At 34.4% G+C, this 21,757-nt stretch overlaps 3 protein-coding genes across 7 annotated transcripts in view; 2 read left to right on the forward strand and 1 right to left on the reverse strand.

The window, feature by feature from the left end:
* LOC127706048 (uncharacterized) overlaps window positions 1-21,757 on the forward strand; it is a 502,975-nt gene that overhangs the window by 179,628 nt on the left and 301,590 nt on the right. The window lies entirely within an intron of this gene.
* LOC127706049 (uncharacterized) overlaps window positions 1-21,757 on the forward strand; it is a 343,243-nt gene that overhangs the window by 121,780 nt on the left and 199,706 nt on the right. The gene's annotated exons all lie outside the window — the stretch shown is intronic.
* Window positions 2,689-21,547, reverse strand: LOC127706068 (uncharacterized). Of its 2 annotated transcripts, XR_007984190.1 has the most exons (6): window positions 21,333-21,352; window positions 11,730-11,882; window positions 8,327-8,654; window positions 5,745-5,813; window positions 4,493-4,540; window positions 2,689-3,005 (listed from the first exon to the last, which is right to left on the reverse strand). XR_007984190.1 is itself a non-coding variant. In XM_052210527.1 (5 exons), exons 2-5 carry the CDS (start codon window positions 11,849-11,851, stop codon window positions 2,993-2,995), a joined length of 252 nt encoding a protein of 83 aa, XP_052066487.1. In that variant the 5' UTR covers window positions 11,852-11,882; window positions 21,333-21,547; the 3' UTR covers window positions 2,689-2,992. The 2 variants fall into 2 exon arrangements, 1 of the variants encoding a protein (XP_052066487.1); XM_052210527.1 differs by lacking the exon at window positions 8,327-8,654 and having other exon boundaries at window positions 21,333-21,547.

A 21,757-nucleotide genomic window follows, 5' to 3' on the forward strand; every position in this document is an offset into this window, starting at 1 on the left:
GCAGCTTTTATGTATTTTTCCAAATATTGCTAAATGTTAAACTTTTGCCCTGTTTCCATGACAATGGCGGCCATTTTGGAACTTCTTGATAATGCATGCACATCTAGGCATATCAGATAACACTTCCATAAAGTTTCATTCACTTGGGTCTTATAATGAAGGATTTAGAATTTTGAAAATTTTTCACATTTTTGCAGTTTCTATGGAAACGGTCGCCATCTTGAGCCATTCCATGCTTCGTGCACAACTTCACATGGGGGTCCTCAATATAGTAGAGTTCAATCAACATTGGTCCATTGGATTTCGAGAAATCGCGCGGACAAAATGTGTGGAAGAAAAATAATAAGAAAAAAAAACGTAGAATAACAATACGTCACCACAACTCCGTTGAGGGTGCCATAACAAAGAAACAGAAGAATAGCAATATGTCACCCGACATTGTCGATCAGGTGACATAATAAAAATAATAAGAACTAAGCAAAAACAATAAGTTTTCCCAAACTTTTTTTGGGAGACTTAAATATAAAAGTTGAAAAATAAACTTTAAAAAAATTTAAATATTTTAAAAGATACAAGATTTAGATCAATAATGGTTCGAGTATTCTATGAAATTTAAGTCTTTGATGAAAAATAAATTCAACTTAAATAATGAATACCCTTATTTTGACCTATCATTGCTTAAGGCAGTATGGTTGTTATTACAAAATGTAACAGAAATTATCTCATACTTTGAGCTATTTCAAAAATTAAATACAAATTATAGGTAACCAAGCTTGTTAAAGGATTATACAGTAAATGAACATTATTATATGAATAGAAAGAAAACAAAATGACATAATTTAAAATTATAAAATGCTTTTAGAAACTTAAAAGGCATACTTTTAAGATTGCTAAATACCAAAAAAAAATAATATAATATTACACATATTTGTTACAAAATTAATCTTATTAAATAACTCCCATTTTATGGTCAAGTACAAAAATTTCGAGCCAATAACAGGAAACTATCAAGGTTAAAATCACATATTGTTTTATTTTATGGTAATATTCTTTACAAAGCACAAAAATGTCGGCATTCACCTCAAAAGCTAACCAAACCTTTAAACAGACTTGTTCGGAAAGGATATAGTTACGATACTGTTGTCAGGTCATTAAGGATTGCATATTTTGGTATTAATATTGATTCTCTCATAGGGTCTTTGCATCGGAAATAAACACATTTATTCTAAAACCAGTTGTCGGCATGATACGGGTTATGTTGTTCTCATATATTTTATGATAGTATGACACTAAACCCCTAACTGGAGGGATTGTACTTGATTTTCATATGATGAAGACATAATCTTTCAATCAGTTTAATTGAGGTCTGGAGCTGGCATGTCAGTAACTGCTAGTAGTCCTTTATTAATTTGTGTATCATTGTCATTTTGCTTAGTTTCTTTTGTTACCTATTCTGACATCGGAATCAGACTTCTTTTAAACTGAGTTTTACTGTGCGTATTGCTATGTGTTTCTTTATTCTACATTGGCTAGAGGTATAGGGGGAGGGTTGAGATCTCACAAACATGTTTAACCCTGTCGCATTTTTGTGTCTGTCCCAAGTCAGGAGCCTCTGGCCTTTGTTAGTCTTTGTATGTTTTTTAATTTTAGTTCATTTGTATGATTTGGAGTTTAGTGTGACGTCCATTTTCACTGAACTAGTACACCATTTTATTTAGGGGCCAGCTGCGGACCACTTCCGGGTGCGGGATTTTCTCGCTGCGTTGAAGACCCATTGGTGGCCTTCGGCTGTTGCCTCCCTTTTGGTCGGGTTGTTGTCTCTTTGACATATTCCCCATTTCCATTCTCATGTTGTCTCTTTGACATATTCCCCATTTTCATTCTCAATTTTATTCATTTTTGTTAAAAGTTTTACAAAAGAATTGCATTCCAGCCTCAAAGTTTCCTTATATCATAAAAAATGTAGACCAATTGTTTTCTGATCCAAACTGGTGGGAGACCCCAATATTATCCTAAATTAAATTAAAGAGCCTTTGTGTGCATGCTTACATACCCCACACCCTTACATTGTCACTGGGGAAACAAAATCTCACCAGATTTCAACGACTCATAACTCCTACAAAAGTCAACTGCTTAAAATTTCTTGTGGATATGCACATCTACATATTATGTCCTAATTATCTACAAAGTTTCATAAAACTCTGAACTTTGGTTACAGAGAAGTTGCGATGACAAACTGTTGCAGCAGTAACTTTTGGCCAAAATTCTAAATTCAAAGTGGCTTAAGTCCTAGAAAAAAAATTGAATCATAATTTTCTGTCGATATGCACATCAACATAGTATGTCCTTCTTATCTACAAAGTTTCATGATGAAATTCTGTTGTGTGGTTTCGAAGCAATTGCGATGACAAACTGTTGCAGTAGTATATTTTGGCCAAAATTCTAAGTTCAAAGGGTCATAACTCCTAGAAAAATGTTGAATCATAATTTCCTGTCGATATGCACATCACCGTAGTATGTCTTAATTATCTACAAAAGTTCATGAACGGAATGACTAACAGACTGATGGGTCTAACACATTATTTGTTCCGTGGTGTAAAAGGTTTGTCCTCAACAATATTTGTCACATATACAGATTACCATGACCTTTGTTAGAATGTGTACGCATTTGAATTTATTTTGTTACACCTTAAGTTTGGCCCCATGGTGAGGCCATTTTTATTTTACTTCTTTTTCATATAAAAAATAAAGATAATAAAAAAAACTTCTTGAAAGATAAGTTGAAGTCCAGTAAGAAAGTAATTCCATAACATTCTTGAAATAGAAATGTTCTTTTACAGGTTTCTTGAGAAAAAAAAAAACTGGAACAATTCAACATCTCTGAGGTTTCAATTTAGATGCGAACATTAAAATATCATATATTCTGACTAAAATGATAACAGCAATCTGTCTTTATCAGTTGACTGTCAAACTAAATTACTGTTTATGATCTTCACCAGTCCTTTCTGAAACAAAAATTTTATTGTTACTTTTCACATTATTTCAGTATGAAATGTATTCTAGATAAAAAAAAAAAAAAAAATGGCAAAAACATTGCATTTTCTTACAATAAAACTGACAATAATCAATTTTGATTTTAAAATGATTGATTTTTAAGGGTACTTATATCACTCTTGGATACATCATGGCAGCCAGTTTTTATTGATGTAGGAAGATGAAGTACCTGTGCATAACCAGCAACCTTTGGCAAGAAAACTTCCAATCCTAGTCAATTCAGATAAGTGTCCAACACACCTACCCCGAGCAGGGCTCAAACTTCTTACCTCAGTGGGACAAAACATTTTAAATTCAAATGGAGCCCAACATCCATGCATTCCGTCATCTTTATATACTTCATGTCAAACTTTATTTTAAAAAAAATGTTGAATGAAAATACCTCAATCATGAGGTATTAATATATATTTTGGTAAAATACTGGAACTGACTGGATAAATTTATTTATCCTGCAATCGACCTTTCTACTATACTAATACAGGTGTACAGATAACACGAAGCGATATACGTATACTAGACGTATATATAGTCTCCTGGTATCCTGCTTCTGTTGCGAGCGAACGGTTATGTCAAATTACTGTTTACGTCACAGTTCAATTTTGGGTCCTCATTGCGGTCCGCATTGAAGTCATGTCGATTTCTTTCAAAAACAAATTCATCGATTGGGATGGGAAAAATGTACAAATTTAATTGAAGGATAAAGACAATAACTGTTTAGTGTCTTTAAATATCAGTTGTATTTGTACTCCGCTCGAAACAGGAGTAATAGCTCGCTGAAGCTCGCATTACACCGGTTTCTTAGCCTCGTACAAATACAGCTGATATTTAAAGACACTAAACAGTTATTGTCTATATAATTGTTTGTATTAACCTTACACTAATGTAGTGTTCGGCAGCTTTGTATATATTCTTTAATGAGTTTTAAATATAGGACTGCCATCATCAGGGATTGTCCTGTGTTTCTAATTTCTTATTTTATTTGAAGTAAGCAAATCTGCTAAATGTTTGTGCCTTTTATAAGCTATAGTCGGTTTCTATGTCTAAAATCTTATCGCAAATCACATGTTTCTGTAAGATATGCTTGTTTGATTATGTATTTTCTCAGTTTTCCTATGCATTGGTTATATTTGATTGACAAAACTAAAAAAATTTCCTTTTTATGTCTTTCAGAATTTTTTTTCAGTAGAGCTTTTCTGTCTCTTATTATTCCCTTATTTATATGAGCAAATGGACATTTCTCTCTCTTGCTATTGTCTAATTTATACGAGAAAATGAACAATTCTCTCTCTTATCATCGCCTTTTTTATATGAGCAAATGGACAAACAAATGAGAACGTGAAGAAATGGATAGCACCACTTTACCGACAATGAGGAACAACCTGTATATATATAATTCCATGAATCCTACAAAATATAGCTTACTACCATGATACTCTACCTTCTGTCCACTGGTGACCTTGACCTTCTTCTGTAAGGTGAATTTGACCTACAATAAAAAAGTGATCAATTTAATATTGGTTTTTATATTTTACAAAATGTCTTATTTATATCTAAGGAGAAAGGACAGGAAGAAAAAGAAAGTTAGATTTACTATGTCCATTGTCGCTGTTCCGTGAGTATGCTTATATAGGCAACAGATTGTCAAAGTCCGTTAACCGCAGAAACCATTGTCAAATCAAAATGATGATTTAGTATAGTTGACTACACAAAATGACAAAAATGATAGGTACAAATACTTTCGTGTAAACAGTCACACATTGATGTGTTCACGTGGTTTCATTCAGGTGTCATTGCCTTACATTAGAAAAATATGTCAAATCAAAATGGCGATATAGTATTTTCAGGAAAATATGATGCAAATAATCTTACCATCTGTGAAAGTTTTCTACAAGACAGATAGCTACTATTAATACTAATGTGATATTACTATGAACCTACTTTTTACAAGAGCTACATTCTGAGTCATATTTTTAATTTGCTAGTTTGTAAGGTAACATTCCTATAAACAAATAAAATTTATAAAATCCTAAAGGAAGCTCACATCAATAGATATAATCAATTCACCAAGTTTCATAAGAATTGTTGAAACTATTTTTGAGTTATTGTCTGAAAACTGGAAAATCCCCCCTTTCTTAATGAATAAAACCTCACAACTCGGAAATGTAATATCTAAAATTTATAAAATTCTAAAGGGAGCTAACATCAATAGATATCAACAATTCATCAAAGTTTCATGAGAACTGCTGATAGCATTTTTGAGTTATTGTCCGAAAACTGGAAAATCCCCCTTTTTTTATGAACAAAACCCCGTAACTTGGAAACGTAAAATCTAAAATTTATAAAAATCAAAAGGGAGATCATGTCAATAGATATAAACAATTAACCAAATTTTCTTGCAAGTTGGTGAAAGCATTCTTGAGTTATTGTCCGAAAACTGGAAAATCCCCCTTTTTTTAATGAATAAAACCCCATAACTCGGAAACGTAAAATCTAAAATTTATAAAAAACGAAAGGGAGCTCACGTCAATAGATATAAACAATTCACCAAAGTTTTATGCAAATTGGTTGAAGCGTTTTTGAGTTAATGTCCAACATGTTGACGACGGACGGACGGACGGATGGACAACGGTATACCATAATACGTCCCGTAAACGGGCGTATAAAAATCATAAAACATCTATTATACAAACCTGCTGCGACTATCACTGTGTCCTCGTCTCCTTGGTGATGGTGATCCCCTGCGTCTTGGAGAAGGAGATCTGCAAAAAGTATAAAATAGAAACTGACTAAACACAAACGCTCCATCAATAGATTACATTCATCAAAAAACAAGATAATTGCAACACAATCAGATGTACAAATTTCAAGATTTATTAGGGAAAGCTTACTCCTGAAAAGGCATTTTCTTATCACTAAGAAACACTAACCACAACCTGGAAAGCTTCTAGAACAAAGCAAACATTTCAAAGTTATTTTCCTACCATATCATTATTTTCCTTTGTTTAACAGATTGAATGATTGTTCTAATGTAGTAATGAAATATTTGCCATTGGACGTTAAGCAACCAACAATCAATCAATCAATCTAATGTAGTAGAAAAAGTGGTACAAATCATTGATTTGAGATTGAAAACTAAAAGCAATAGACCACTTTCGAGTTCATCCTTCACCGGAAAAAACTCGTCAATTATGCGCGCCTTTATGATGTCATTTACCAGATAGAGGGGATCGCCTGTATCCCTGCACTATTAACGTTCATCAAGTGTCTAAGTGATCGTCATTGTGCAGGATAAACTAGAAATAATGTTTGTTTTGTAAGTACTTAATCACAATTCCCTAATGACAGCAGTGCTGATTGTTAATTATGAGAATTTAATTTGCCGAATAATTCATGCAATATAGCATTATAGTTTTCCAACCACTTGCTCAACATTGGAACGGAAGTGACGATGCCCCTAAACGTACGAATGATGTTCACTAAAACCAGATTTTTTGACGGAAATGCATCGAACTCGAAAGTTGTCTATTGTTATTTTATACATGATATCTGTGTTATGAAATATGTACATAACAGGAGGGCAAGTTACTTTCTAAAAAATTAAATTAAAAAGTGCACCTTTGATAGCTTATGCCTCTTTTTTCCATGGATGTGTTATAACATTAATGCATTATCTTTTTACCAACAGTGTTGAAAAAAGATCATTTTTCATTTTTTTTTTAATTGTCATTATTCAAACAGAACCTTGATCATTGTTGATGATAAAACTATAAACTCTATCCCTCTACCTCAAGGTTTTTTAAACCCAAAGGGGTATAAATGACCACAACTTTACACTGTGCAAAACAATCTGTCCATGTAACTTTACCCTGAAAACCCCTTACAGATGCTTCTTTATAAATTATGTGCATGTAGAAAGGAAATATGTTTATCTATATAAATATCAAAATACATGTATACACAATATCTGTATAATCTTGATAACAGATACCTTGCTAATTCATGCCCAAAATACCAACACAGTAAATTACTTCCATAATGAAACCCACATTTTCAGATATATATCATGAATAGGCCTAACTGTGAAACGAAATCCTCTCCCAAACTAACAATTAAGTTAAAGTCATATGAAACTAGTTTCTTTTAATTCCAATGTTTCAAAACTATTCAAACAAAGCATGCATATATATACTTAACTAAGTCCTGTATGCAAAATTTTATATTTATTATGAATCTATAAATTAACATACATGTATCATCAACAAATAATATTTCATTCTTTGATTGCTGATCTCAAGATAATTAACTTTCAAGTTTGTTGCCGAAGTTTAACAGATTGTAACATTGATAAACAATCAATACAGAGCAGGTGGAGTATGTGATAAATAAAGGAATTGATAGAGCCACGAAATTTTTTTCTTATATTTTCCATGCATTCCCATTTATGAATTAAACTTTTCGTTAACAGTTTTTAACTGATATGTTGTATTAAATTCTTTAAGATCAGTTATTGATATTCACCTTCCAGTGCATGTTTGTTTACTTTCTTTCATCACATGTTTACATTTGCACTTGCGCTGTGCAGTGGCAGACGTTCTAACGAGAGGTCTCATAGATAAGGTCACTAAATACGGGAAAATATCAGCGAATTAGTGTCAGGTAGGACAATAATTCAATAGCAGTACATTTATTAAGATTTTGATAATATAAAGGATTTTCTTTTACAAGAATGTTAATGTACACTTGTTTTATACATGTAGTAAAACTGCCATTCAAGTATATAAAACATATTCAACTTTTTTTTTAATTTGAAGTTTCATATGACTTCAATTAGAACCTAAATAAATAAATAACTGGAAAATAACTAAAACACATATAACAATGGCACCATCATAAATAACCTTGATGCAGATACAGTGAAATATACGAAATAAAACAGGCTATAATAATATAATTGGTAGTGTCTTTTGTCCTATATTAAAGATTTTTGGAGAACTTGGCAATTCTCTATTGAAAATGTTGTAAAATACATTTTAAATTTAAATCATATCCATACATTGCATTTGCCTCAAACTAATTCATTGATCCATGATCTTTCAACAAATGTGTGCTGAAATGTTGCCAATTTCATTTTGTCAACATTGTCAACCAAAGATTCTGCATCAAGTTATTTTACCATGGCAAATGAGTGTTAGTAAGGCAACCAAAACAGGACTAACTTTGTTAATATTAAAACACACTAAAACTTTCTTCTGCTGAAAAAATTATAATTTACATGAACTGGTACCCTAATCCATGATGATAATGTCAGATGGGGTGACAATTTGTCCATGTTTTAACCCATGCTTAAGCTGGGTGTGGTCAAGAGATGAAGCTGAGAGCCCATATTAGAGGTGCTTGTTGTTATTAGAGATGATTGACAGATTTGGTATCTGTCAATCAAACTTTGCTGAAAAAGCGTTGGCTGAGGAGTCAGTTGTTACATGGTCTTGTTGATAGCGTTGACCCAGAGCTACGGTTGATAGGATGTCAACGTTGAGACGTGAGGAAGTTGTGTTTTGATGTGATGCCTGATGACTTGTTTGAAGACAAAGAGAGAGGCCCTGTAAAGGGTGCAGTCATCATATTAATAAATACAAAAAAACACGTAAATTTCTACACAATTCAAGTCATGCACAATGGTGTCAGAAAACACAAAATGTAATAATATATTTTAAATCATCAATGTGCTGAAAGAAGAAATCACAGATATTTTACATAGTAAATTGATTTGCACATAGTTTAAACAAAATTATACAAAAACATAAAAAATCAAAAAATTATCTTTACAGTCGTGTAATAAAGTTATTGTGATACAAGTTACATGAAATTTCTGATACGAACAAGTTCTAATATATATGAGTACAATGTATTTCAAAAAAAGAATACAAGTATATTGTTCAACCCTTATATGTGTGCTCTTTCTTTTCTCTCTTTCTTCAACACAAATATTTATGAAAAATATTTGAGTTGTCATTTTTTTTTTCTGAAACAGGTTTGGGCTGCATAAAAACAGTTAGTACTCAGTACTAACAAGTTAAAAAAGTATGAATTATTCGATATACTATGGATTTTCTTATCCCAGGCATAGATTACCTTAGCCGTATTTGGCCCAACTTTTTGGAATTTTGGGTCCTCAATGCTCTTCAACTTTATACTTGTTTGGCTTTATTACTATTTTGATCTGAGTGACACTGATGAGTCTTATGTAGACGAAACGCGCATCTGGCGTACTAAATTATAAGCCTAGTACCTTTGATAACTAATTAAACAAATTAAAATACAAATATTTTCAATCCTATAATTCATTGAAAGGAAGTTTCGTCTTATCTTTGTTTGCTAATTCTAAGTACTGAATACACAAGGATTGTCGATTGGAAACCATGACTATTTACACATAAAGTATGAAAACCAAACATTTTTTTGATAAATTTCAATTAATCAATCTTTTATAAGCATTCAAATTAACCTATAACTTCTTAAAGGGCCCTTAGCTATGAGATATGAAAAAATTAATGGGGAATATGTCCATGGGACAGATGATGCCCCCGCTTGCATATAACGTTAAAAAGGAACTGTAAAAGTGACGCTACCCAAATTTGTACTTGATCTGTGTTTTGTGGTAATAGGCATTGTGTATAAGTTTCATAACATTTGGTTGAGGCAAACTAAAGTAAGAGAACGGAATCGAATATTTCAGCAATTTTTCCATTTGTAAAGGGCATAACTCTAGAACAATAAAAGTGACGCCACCAAAATTCGAACTTGATCTGTGTTTTGTGGTAATTAGCATTGTGCATAATTTTCATAACATTTGGTTGAGGCAAACTAAAGTAAGAGAACGGAATAGAATATTTCAGCAATTTTTCCATTTATAAAGGGCTTAACTCTAGAACAATAAAAGTGACATCACCAAAATTCGAGAAGTTTGAGAACGGAAACCATTTATGGGACATAGGGAAGGACGTACGTATACGTACAGACGGACAAGGGTAAAACTACGGCGGGGTCATAAAAATATGATTTTTTTTTGGTTCAATCATTAATGAAAGTGAAATAGTGAAATCATAAAAACTTTCAGCAGTCAGCTGGGTTCAATTTTGTCAAAATAAGCTTAGAAACATCGCTGATGAATTATTCACTTGGAAGTGAATAAACAACCTCATTGAATCCGTATTCATGTGACCTTCAATTTAACAACTTAGCTGGAGATGAGTTATGCATGTGTTCAGCTATTAAAAGGAAAAGAATGTCAACATTGAAAGTGAAACAAGGATGAACCATTTGGTTGAGTGATGCAATCCACAAAAAAAAATCATTCTTATACAGGTAAAAAGAAACATACTTTTTAACCTACAATATAAATCAACCAGACCTAGAAAAATTCGTAAGGGTTCCGCGGATCCCAGTGTCTCGCCTATTTTTGTTGTTAATCACAGGCTCAACAAAAATGAGGAAAAAAAAATTAAAATATTCCTCTCGATACTATCTTTTGATTGTAAGAAGCTTCTGTCCAAGTTTAGTAAAAATCCAGGATAGTTTATGAATCTAATAAATGTTTTAAAAACTTTAACTGCAGACTGTACATGTATGTAATGTTAACTGGCAGAAAAACTAAGTCCATTTATAAGTAAAATACGGAAAAACAGGAACAAAATTTCCTTCTAGATACTAGCTTTTGATCATAAACAAGCTTCTGTCCTAGTTTGGTAGAAATCAAGGATAATTTAAGAAAGTTATTAAAATTTTAAAAAATTTAACCACAGAGTGAATGTAATGTTTCCTGGCAGAAAAACTAAGTCCATTTAGAGGTAAAATACGGAAAAAATGGATTTTTTTTTTACAAAATTTACTTTTGGATACTATCTTATGATCATAAACAAGCTTCTGTCCTAGTTTGGTAGAAATCAAGGTAGAAATCCAGGATAGTTTAAGAAAGTTATTAAAATTTCAAAAACTTTAACCACAGAGTGAATATTTGTGGACGCCGCCGACGCCGACGGAATGTAGGATCGCTATGTCTCGCCTTTTCGACAAAAGTCGAAGGCTCGACAAAAACCAAAATGTATGTGGTCGCTATCAATTAATATTTATATTTATGTTTATATCGGGTTAAATGACCGTCAGCAGTCTTCAGATGTCATCTCAGTGGTTAATTAGATGATGTCTAGACAACATACACACGAAATGCTGGTATATAGTATCAAGTACAAACATTTTCAATTGTTTATTTTAGACTTTTTTAATTTGGATATACGTTTTAGTTTGTTATAAATCAATTATGAGAATTTGATTCAAAGGGTGAACATGATTTTGACAGCTGATGCCCCTTTATATTCATTATACAATACACTTTCATGTTTGGTTTACATACTTGTTCCACTTGTACGTCAACATTTTAGTGGCATGCATTCATTTAGCCCTGTAGGATATGTAAACATTATGACAAGGAATAATATCCTTTTCCATTATGTGTGTGTAATTATAATTACTTTTTTTTTATGAATTGGCAAAAAAAAAATGAAAGCACAAATATGACAAAAACTAGCCTACATTTGTGTCCAAATTTTCTGATTTACAGGAAATTCTCTGATTGTAACAATTAAATCATACAATGACATATTTTTGGAATTATCTACCTTGAACGACCTCTTCCACTATAACCACCTCCTCTGCCACCACCTTGTCTCCAGTCATCCCTATACCCTCCTCCACGTTTAGGAGGACCGTCTTTGCCCCAGCGAGATTTCCCTGATGACATTTCTACTCTTACTCTTCTACCATTTACTCTCCTGTAAAATAATGTTAACGTTTAATGCAATGGAGAAGTTTTAGGTTTATTGTATACATGTTTGTTTCCTGCCTATTGACAGTGTTCCCGCCTGCCCTAAATAGACGGGCAGCCCGCCCTTGGTGTCCTTACCCCCGCCCTTCTGTCCTCCAAAGTAAAAGAATGCAACCCTCTGCCTTTTCAAAAAAATAAAATTTCCAAATTTCATGCCTACCGGCGTTTCCGGTAAAATTGTTACCTGATTGTGTAACTCTAATTAACTGACAATGGGATAAAGTTAAATACCTAATGCTTTGGCAGTTTTATCATCTTTGTTAATGATTGTTTACTGCTAATTAGTGGATTTAAGATAATTGAACAAATACTAGATATTTAATACAAAATGAAATGTCCATGTGTTATCCATTTGTAATGTTTATGTACAGCATGTACACCTGAAACAATTTATTTCAGTAGGCATAACATAAACTAGAGGCTCCCAAGAGCCTGTGTCGCTCACCTGATTCTACTTTGGTTTTCGAAATCATGTAAAAATAGTCTAAAACCATAACAGATACCCTAATAATGATTGAGGCTAAATTTGGTTTAATATTGGCCCCGTAATTTAATCAAAAGCAGAAGACTTTTGTAAAGTTTACAGAAATTAACAATAAATTCATTTAATTGTAGAAAATGACTTTATAAAGACAATGACAAATCAGCTACAAAGTAACAACACTTGGTCAACACCTCCAAAGAAACATTCATACCATGTTTGGTTTCAATCCATTAAGCAGTTTTCTAGAAGAAGACATTTGTAAATATTTCCCATAAGGTCCTTTGTTAAACTAAGCCCCCCGTTTGCACCCATCTTCGTTGATGGATTTGCTACAAAGTAACAACACTTGGTCAGCACCTCATAAGGAACATTCATGCCATGTTTGGTTTCATTTCATTCAGTGGTTCTTCAAAAGAAGACTTTTGTATGTATTTCACATAGGGTCCTTTGTTAAACTAAGTTCCCCGATGGCAGTCATCTTGGATGATTGATTGGCTACCAAGTAACACTTGGCCAGCACCTCATTAGGAACATTCATGCTATGTTTGGTTTCATTCTATTCAGTGGTTCACTTAAAGAAAACATTTGTATATATTTCACATAGGGTCCTATGTTAAACTAAGTCCTCCCTGACGGCCATCTTGGATGATTGATCGCCTACTAAGTTACAATACTTGGTCAGCACCTCATAAGGAACATTCATGCCATGTTTTATTCCATTCCATTTAGTGGTTCTCTAAAAGAAGATATTTGTACGTATTTCCCTAATGGTCCTATGTTAAACTAAGTCCCCCGCTGGCGGCCATTTTGGATGATGGATCGGCTTCAAATTAACAACAGTTGGTCAGCACCTCAAAAGGAACATTCATGCCATGTTTGGTTTCATTCCATTCAGTGGTTCTCTAAACGAAAACATTTGTATGTATTGTCCATAGGGTCCTATATTAAACTAAGTCCCCCGCTGGCGGTCATCTTGGATGATTGATCGCTTACAAAGTTACAACATTTGGTCAGCACCTCATAAGGAACATTCATGCCATGTTTTATTTCATTCCGTTTAGTGGTTCTCTAAAAGCAGCGTTTGTATGTATTTCCCATAGGGTCCTATATTAAACTAACTCCCTCTCTGGCGGCCATCTTGGGTGATGGATCGGCATCAAGGTAACAACACATGGTCAGCACCTCATAAGGAACATTTATGCCATGTTCGGTTTCATTCCATTTAGTGATTCTCTAAAAGAAGACATTTTTATGTATTTCCCATAAGGTCCTATGTTAAACTAAGTCCCCCGCTGGCGGCAATCTTGGATTATCGATCGGCTTCAAAGTAACAACACTTGGTCAGCACCTCATAAGGAACATTCATGCCATGTTTGGTTTCATTCCATTCAGTGGTTCTCTAAAAGAAGACATTTGTATGTATTTCCCATAGGGTCCTATGTTAAACTAAGTCCCCAACTGGCGGCCATCTTGGATTATGGATCGGCTACAAAGTAACAACACTTGGTCAGCACCTCATAAGGAACATTCATGTCATGTTTGGTTTCATCCCATTCAGTGGTTCTTCAAAAGAAGACTTTTGTATGTATTTCACATAGGGTCCTTTGTTAGACTAAGTTCCCCGATGGCAGCCATCGTGGATGATTGATTGGCTACCAAGAACTTGGCCATCACCTCATTAGGAACATTCATGCTATGTTTGGTTTCATTCCATTCAGTGCTTCACTTAAAGAAAACATTTGTATATATTTCACATAGGGTCCTATGTTAAACTAAGTCCACCCTGGCGGCCATCTTGGATGATTGATCGACTACTAAGTTACAACACTTGGTCAGCACCTCATAAGGAACATTCATGCCATGTTTTATTTCATTCCATTTAGTGGTTCTCTAAAAGAAGATATTTGTATGTATTTCCCTTATGGTCCTATGTTAAACTTAGTCCCCCGCTGGCGGCCATCTTAGATGATGGATCGGCTTCAAAGTAAAAACACTTGGTCAGCACCTCAAAAGGAACATTTATGCCATGTTTGGTTTCATTCCATTCAGTGGTTCTCTAAACGAAAACATTTGTATGTATTGTCCAAAGGGTCCTATATTAAACTAAGTCCCCCGCTGGCGGCCATCTTGGATGATTGATCGCCTAAAGTTACAAAACTTGGTCAGCACCTCATAAGGAACATGCATGCCATAATTTATTTCATTCCGTTTAGTGGTTCTCTAAAAGAAGCGTTTGTATGTATTTCCCATAGGGTCCTATATTAAACTAACTCCCTCTCTGGCGGCCATCTTGGGTGATGGATCGGCTTCAAAGTAACAACACATGGTCAGCACCTTATAAGGAACGTTTATGCCATGTTTGGTTTCATTCCATTCAGTGATTCTCTAAAAGAAGACATTTGTAAATATTTCCCATAGGGTCGTATGTAAAACTAAGTCCCCCGCTGGCAGCCATCTTGGATATGGATGGGCTTCAAAGTAACAACACTTGGTCAGCACCCCATAAGAAACATTCATGCCATGTTTGGTTTCATTCCATTCAGTGGTTCTTTAAAAGAAGACATTTGTATGTATTTCCCATAGGGTCCTATGTTAAACTAAGTCTCCCGCTGGCGGCCATCTTGAATGATGGCTTGGCTTCAAAGTAAAAACACTTGGTCAGCACCTCATAAGGAACATTCATGCCATGTTTTATTTCATTCCGTTTAGTGGTTCTCTAAAAGCAGCGTTTGTATGTATTTCCCATAGGGTCCTATATTAAACTAACTCCCTCTCTGGCGGCCATCTTGGGTGATGGATCGGCATCAAGGTAACAACACATGGTCAGCACCTCATAAGGAACATTTATGCCATGTTCGGTTTCATTCCATTTAGTGATTCTCTAAAAGAAGACATTTTTATGTATTTCCCATAAGGTCCTATGTTAAACTAACTCCCCCGCTGGCAGCCATCTTGGATTATGGATGGACTTCAAAGTAACAAAACTTGGTCAGCATATCATAAGGAACATTCATGCCATGTTTGGTATCATTCCATTCAGTGGTTCTCTAAAAGAAGACATTTTTATGTATTTCCCATAAGGTCCTATGTTAAACTAAGTCCCCCGCTGGCGGCAATCTTGGATTATCGATCGGCTTCAAAGTAACAACACTTGGTCAGCACCTCATAAGGAACATTCATGCCATGTTTGGTTTCATTCCATTCAGTGGTTCTCTAAAAGAAGACATTTGTATGTATTTCCCATAGGGTCCTATGTTAAACTAAGTCCCCAACTGGCGGCCATCTTGGATTATGGATCGGCTACAAAGTAACAACACTTGGTCAGCACCTCATAAGGAACATTCATGTCATGTTTGGTTTCATCCAATTCAGTGGTTCTTCAAAAGAAGACTTTTGTATGTATTTCACATAGGGTCCTTTGTTAGACTAAGTTCCCCGATGGCAGCCATCGTGGATGATTGATTGGCTACCAAGAACTTGGCCATCACCTCATTAGGAACATTCATGCTATGTTTGGTTTCATTCCATTCAGTGCTTCACTTAAAGAAAACATTTGTATATATTTCACATAGGGTCCTATGTTAAACTAAGTCCACCCTGGCGGCCATCTTGGATGATTGATCGACTACTAAGTTACAACACTTGGTCAGCACCTCATAAGGAACATTCATGCCATGTTTTATTTCATTCCATTTAGTGGTTCTCTAAAAGAAGATATTTGTATGTATTTCCCTTATGGTCCTATGTTAAACTTAGTCCCCCGCTGGCGGCCATCTTAGATGATGGATCGGCTTCAAAGTAAAAACACTTGGTCAGCACCTCAAAAGGAACATTTATGCCATGTTTGGTTTCATTCCATTCAGTGGTTCTCTAAACGAAAAAATTTGTATGTATTGTCCAAAGGGTCCTATATTAAACTAAGTCCCCCGCTGGCGGCCATCTTGGATGATTGATCGCCTAAAGTTACAAAACTTGGTCAGCACCTCATAAGGAACATGCATGCCATAATTTATTTCATTCCGTTTAGTGGTTCTCTAAAAGAAGCGTTTGTATGTATTTCCCATAGGGTCCTATATTAAACTAACTCCCTCTCTGGCGGCCATCTTGGGTGATGGATCGGCTTCAAAGTAACAACACTTGGTCAGCACCTTATAAGGAACGTTTATGCCATGTTTGGTTTCATTCCATTCAGTGATTCTCTAAAAGAAGACATTTGTAAATATTTCCCATAGGGTCGTATGTAAAACTAAGTCCCCCGCTGGCAGCCATCTTGGATATGGATGGGCTTCAAAGTAACAACACTTGGTCAGCACCCCATAAGAAACATTCATGCCATGTTTGGTTTCATTCCATTCAGTGGTTCTTTAAAAGAAGACATTTGTATGTATTTCCCATAGGGTCCTATGTTAAACTAAGTCTCCCGCTGGCGGCCATCTTGAATGATGGCTTGGCTTCAAAGTAAAAACACTTGGTCAGCACCTCATAAGGAACATTCATGCTATGTTTGGTTTCATTCCATTCAGTGGTTCACTTAAAGAAAACATTTGTATATATTTCACATAGGGTCCTATGTTAAACTAAGTCCACCCTGGCGGCCATCTTGGATGATTGATCGCCTACTGAGTTACAACACTTGGTCAGCACCTCATAAGGAACATTCATGCCATGTTTTATTTCATTCCATTTTGTGGTTCTCTAAAAGAAGATATTTGTATGTATTTCCCTTAGGGTCCTATGTTAAACTAAGTCCCCCGCTGGCAGCCATCTTAGATGATGGATAGGCTTCAAAGTAACAACACTTGGTCAGCACCTCATAAGGAACATTCATGCCATGTTTGGTTTCATTTCATTCAGTGGTTCTCTAAACGAAAACATTTATATTTTTTGTCCAAAGGGTCCTATATTAAATCAAGTCCCCCACTGGCGGCCATCTTGGATGATTGATCGCCTAAAGTTACAAAACTTGGTCAGCACCTCATAAGGAACATGCATGCCATAATTTATTTCATTCCGTTTAGTGGTTCTCTAAGAGAAGCGTTTGTATGTATTTTCCATAGGTCCTATATTAAACTAACTCCCTCTCTGGCGGCCATCTTGGGTGGTGGATCGGCTTCAAAGTAACAACACATGGTCAGCACCTCATAAGAAACGTTTATGCCATGTTTGGTTTCATTCCATTTAGTGATTCTCTAAAAAAAAGACATTTGTAAATATTTCCGATAGGGTCGTATGTAAAACTAAGTCCCCCGCTGGCAGCCATCTTGGATGATGACTTGGCTTCAAAGTAACACCACTTGGTCAGCATCTCATAAGGAACATTCATGCCATGTTTGGTTTCATTCCATTCAGTGGTTCTCTAAAAGAAGACATTTGTATGTATTTCCCATAGGGTCCTATGTTAAACTAAGTCCCCAGCTGGCGTCCATCTTGGATTATGGATGGGCTTCAAAGTAACAACACTTGGTCAGCATCTCATAAGGAACATTCATGCCGTGTTAGGTTACATTCCATTCAGTGGTTCTCTAAAAGAAGACATTTGTATGTATTTCCCATAGGGTCATATGTTAAACTAAGTCCCCCGCTGGCGGCCATCTTGGATTATGGATTGGCTCAAAGTAACAACACTTGGTCAGCATCTGATAAGGAACATTCGTGCTATGTTTGGTTTCATTCCATTCAGTGGTTCTCTTAAAGAAGACATTTGTATGTATTTCCCATAGGGTCCTATGTTAAACTAAGTCCCCCGCTGGCGGCCATCTTGGATTATGGATCGGCTTCAAAGTAACAACACTTGGTCAACACCTCATAAGGAACGTTCATCCCATGTTTGGTTTCATTCCATTCGGTGGTTCTCTAGAAGAAGTTCAAAATGTAAAAAGTTAATGACGACGACGGACGACGTTGACGGACGACGGACGCCAAGTGATGAGAAAAGCTCATTTGGCCCTTCGGTCCAGGTGAGCTAAAAATAAAATCTTAAACAATTTCAAAGGCATAATTTTGACTTAATTGGTAAAAATTGTTTTGTTTCATAACCATGTGTATGAAAATTAAAGAAAAATCTAAGAAATTTGTACTTTGAACATAACAAGATTCACTTCCTGTTTTACTTCTTGTATTTTATAATCCTCCTGACATAAGAGCACTCAACAAATTTATTTTTAACAAAGATGGAGAAAAAAGTAACTGTTTATACCTTCTGCAATATATTATTGCATCAATATAATATGATCATCTACAGTCTCACCTGTTATATTTATAAAACTCCTTACTGAGGAGCACTTTGGCGTGCACTTAAAAATACTTTTTTGTAACAATTCAAATGATAATAAATAACTCTCAATAATATATATACTATATGTTTGAACAAGTAATTTACATTAGTAGTTTTACATTAAACATTCAATTTTGCATGTATAACTCCATCTTTCGAAACTACTTGTTTATTTTTATAGACTGGTGTAAGTTATAAAACATTGAAATTTCCGATGATTATTTTCCTTACCAAATGTACAAGTTTGTTTAGATTAACATCAAAATGATATGCTTTGCTTCATGGTATGATAATTTGATAGAAAAAAAATTCTTACTGGAACCAACATCAAGAACACATTAATTTCTGAATATGGTTTAAATACAATTAATGTTCTCCAGCTGCATGAGCCTAGCAATATTCAAGGTAATTAATACACTGTGTCCAACAGTGCCCTTAAAATCTGGGTTATAACGCTAAAGTGCCCTTTCAGACAACTAGCACCCCCCTTCCCTGAGATTCAAGCTGGAACACTGCTATTGACATTACAAAAATATATAGTTGTATATGGAGTTGTGATTGTGCAGTAGGGCAATAAACATGTAGATACAGTTGTCTTTGAAGAAGTAAAAAATAATCAATATTAAAGACAACAACACTCGTAAATTACTGCAAAGTACTTACAAATATATGTTAAAAGTTTGTTTTTTTATTTTGCTTTTCTTGTTGACTAAATCTTAAAAAAATTACATTTTTGATCTTGACTAACATTACAATTCTTGTTATTTGGGCATGCACAATGACAACTTTTTCTACTTGATTTTGTCATTTTTTTATAGCTTTTTTATATAATTATCATAAGTAAATGAATTTTTGGTCTTATATATGAATTATAGTCATTTCGTACCCTAACCAATTCGTACCACCATTTTGTACCCTGGCAAAAACTATTTCGTACCCTTACCATTTCGTACCTTGACCATTTCGTACCTCATGGAAAATTTATATGTATGCCATTTCGTACCTCATGAAAGATTTATATGTATGCAATTTCGTACCTGATGGAAGATTTATATGTCTTTGATTTCTTGGTTAAAACTGTCTCATTGATGTGCGCCATTTTATAGCTTATGGTAGATTCATATGTATACCATTTCGTACCTCATGGAAGATTTGTATGTATACCATTTCGTACATCATGGAAGATTTATATGTATACCATTTCGTACCTCATGGAAGATTTATATGTATACCATTTCGTACCTCATGGAAGATTTGTTTGTATATCATTTCGTACCTCATGGAAGATCTGTATGTACTGTGGATTCATTTATTTTCATGGGTATCAATTTTCGTGGATCGCTGAAAACTTACATATTCGTGGATATTTGATTTCGTGGTTTTGCCATTCTCTGTATACAAAGCCTTTTGAAAATATGTTATTCGTTGAACATTTGAATTCGTGGTTCACCTGTCCCCACAAAACCCACGAAAATTGGTATCCAACGTATAATAATGAATCCACAGTATACCATTTCGTGCCTCATGGAAGGGTTGTGTGTATGCCATTTCTTTCCTCATGGGAGATTTATATGGGCGGTAGCTATAGAGATCACGAGAAATGCCTAAAATTTTAAATTAAAGCACCAATGGGATATTATAAAAAACGATTTTTTTTTTAAACTTGTATTTAAATATTAAATATTATTTTAGATATTAACTTGCGCTTTAGTAACAGTTCACATTCCGATAACATTGATTTTGTTACTTTGGTATAAACTTGTAATTAAAGACATGCGCCGAACTGGTGTATTGTTTTAAAAATGTAGCATTCTATTTAATTGGATTAAAAATGTTTCTTGAATACATGTACACGTGCCATTTGAAATAGCGACGTGTGCCTAAATATTGAGATATATTTAATTGATTATCGTTAGGTTGTTGGTTTATCAACTTCATATTTTTAGAGTTGAACAATTAATTAAGGATAAATCCTGCAAACAAACAAAGACTGTAATTAAAGTGTCCAAGTGCTGCTTAAGTAAACAAATCATCGGTCTTTATAAAATTTCTACGGCAGGATGCATTGTATTTATGTTATATTTAAAACAAAAAATCATCTTAAAATGTTTTATATCGAAAAAAAATGATGACTTTTACAAATATATGATACGAAATAGTGAACATGTATTTGACTTGGATGGAGAGTTGTCTCATTGGCACTCATACCACATCTTCCTATATCTATTTGGTCCGTGAGGTACGAAATGGTTTTTCTCGTGGTAACGAAATGGTAATTTTGGGTACGAAAAGGCAGAGGTACGAAATGGTCAAGATACGAAATGACTTGCTATCTTATATATATGTGGGTTTACAAGGTGAACAATTTAAATTATTGTTTGTACATACATCTTGCATTCATATAAACATATACATGTATTGCATTCAATATAAATTAATTATCAACAAAGGGTCTTTAGGGACATTGACCACTACAATGTGATTCAATCACCACCAATCAAACAATTTGGACCACTTCCACTTAAACAGATGGTTGAACAGAAAACATTTGAAAGGTGTCCCATTACTAAAATGCTAACACATTCTTAAGTGGTCCAATGCTTAAGTGCCAACACATTCTTAAGTGGTCCAATTCTTACGTGCCATCAAGAGCCTTCGTGGCATCTTCAGCATCACGGGGATCTTAAAATTCAATCAATGCAAAACCTGGGGGGTTTCGAGCAACCCATACATTTCTTAGCGGTCCATATCTCTGAAACATGTCTTCTATTTCTTGTTTAGCAGCACCATAACCTAAATCACCAATATATACTTTACAGTCCAGACGCCAGTCTTTTGTTGCCCTTGCTGCCATTTTTTACTACAAAAAATAAAACAAAACTTGCATTAATAAACATCTCTGTGATTCTTTTTCCTATTTATAGGTTCTATATTCAGTATGCACCACTTCTCCCAAACATGTACAATGGAATGGGCCTAAGCCAAGTTCTCAATCAATTTTCAAAACTAAAATACCATATGAGTTTACTTATAGACATATCACTGTATTTTAACTTGCATTGGA

Source organism: Mytilus californianus, unplaced genomic scaffold (assembly GCF_021869535.1).
Source record: "Mytilus californianus isolate M0D057914Y unplaced genomic scaffold, xbMytCali1.0.p SCAF_6, whole genome shotgun sequence".
In the NCBI taxonomy this organism is placed as follows: domain Eukaryota; kingdom Metazoa; phylum Mollusca; class Bivalvia; order Mytilida; family Mytilidae; genus Mytilus; species Mytilus californianus.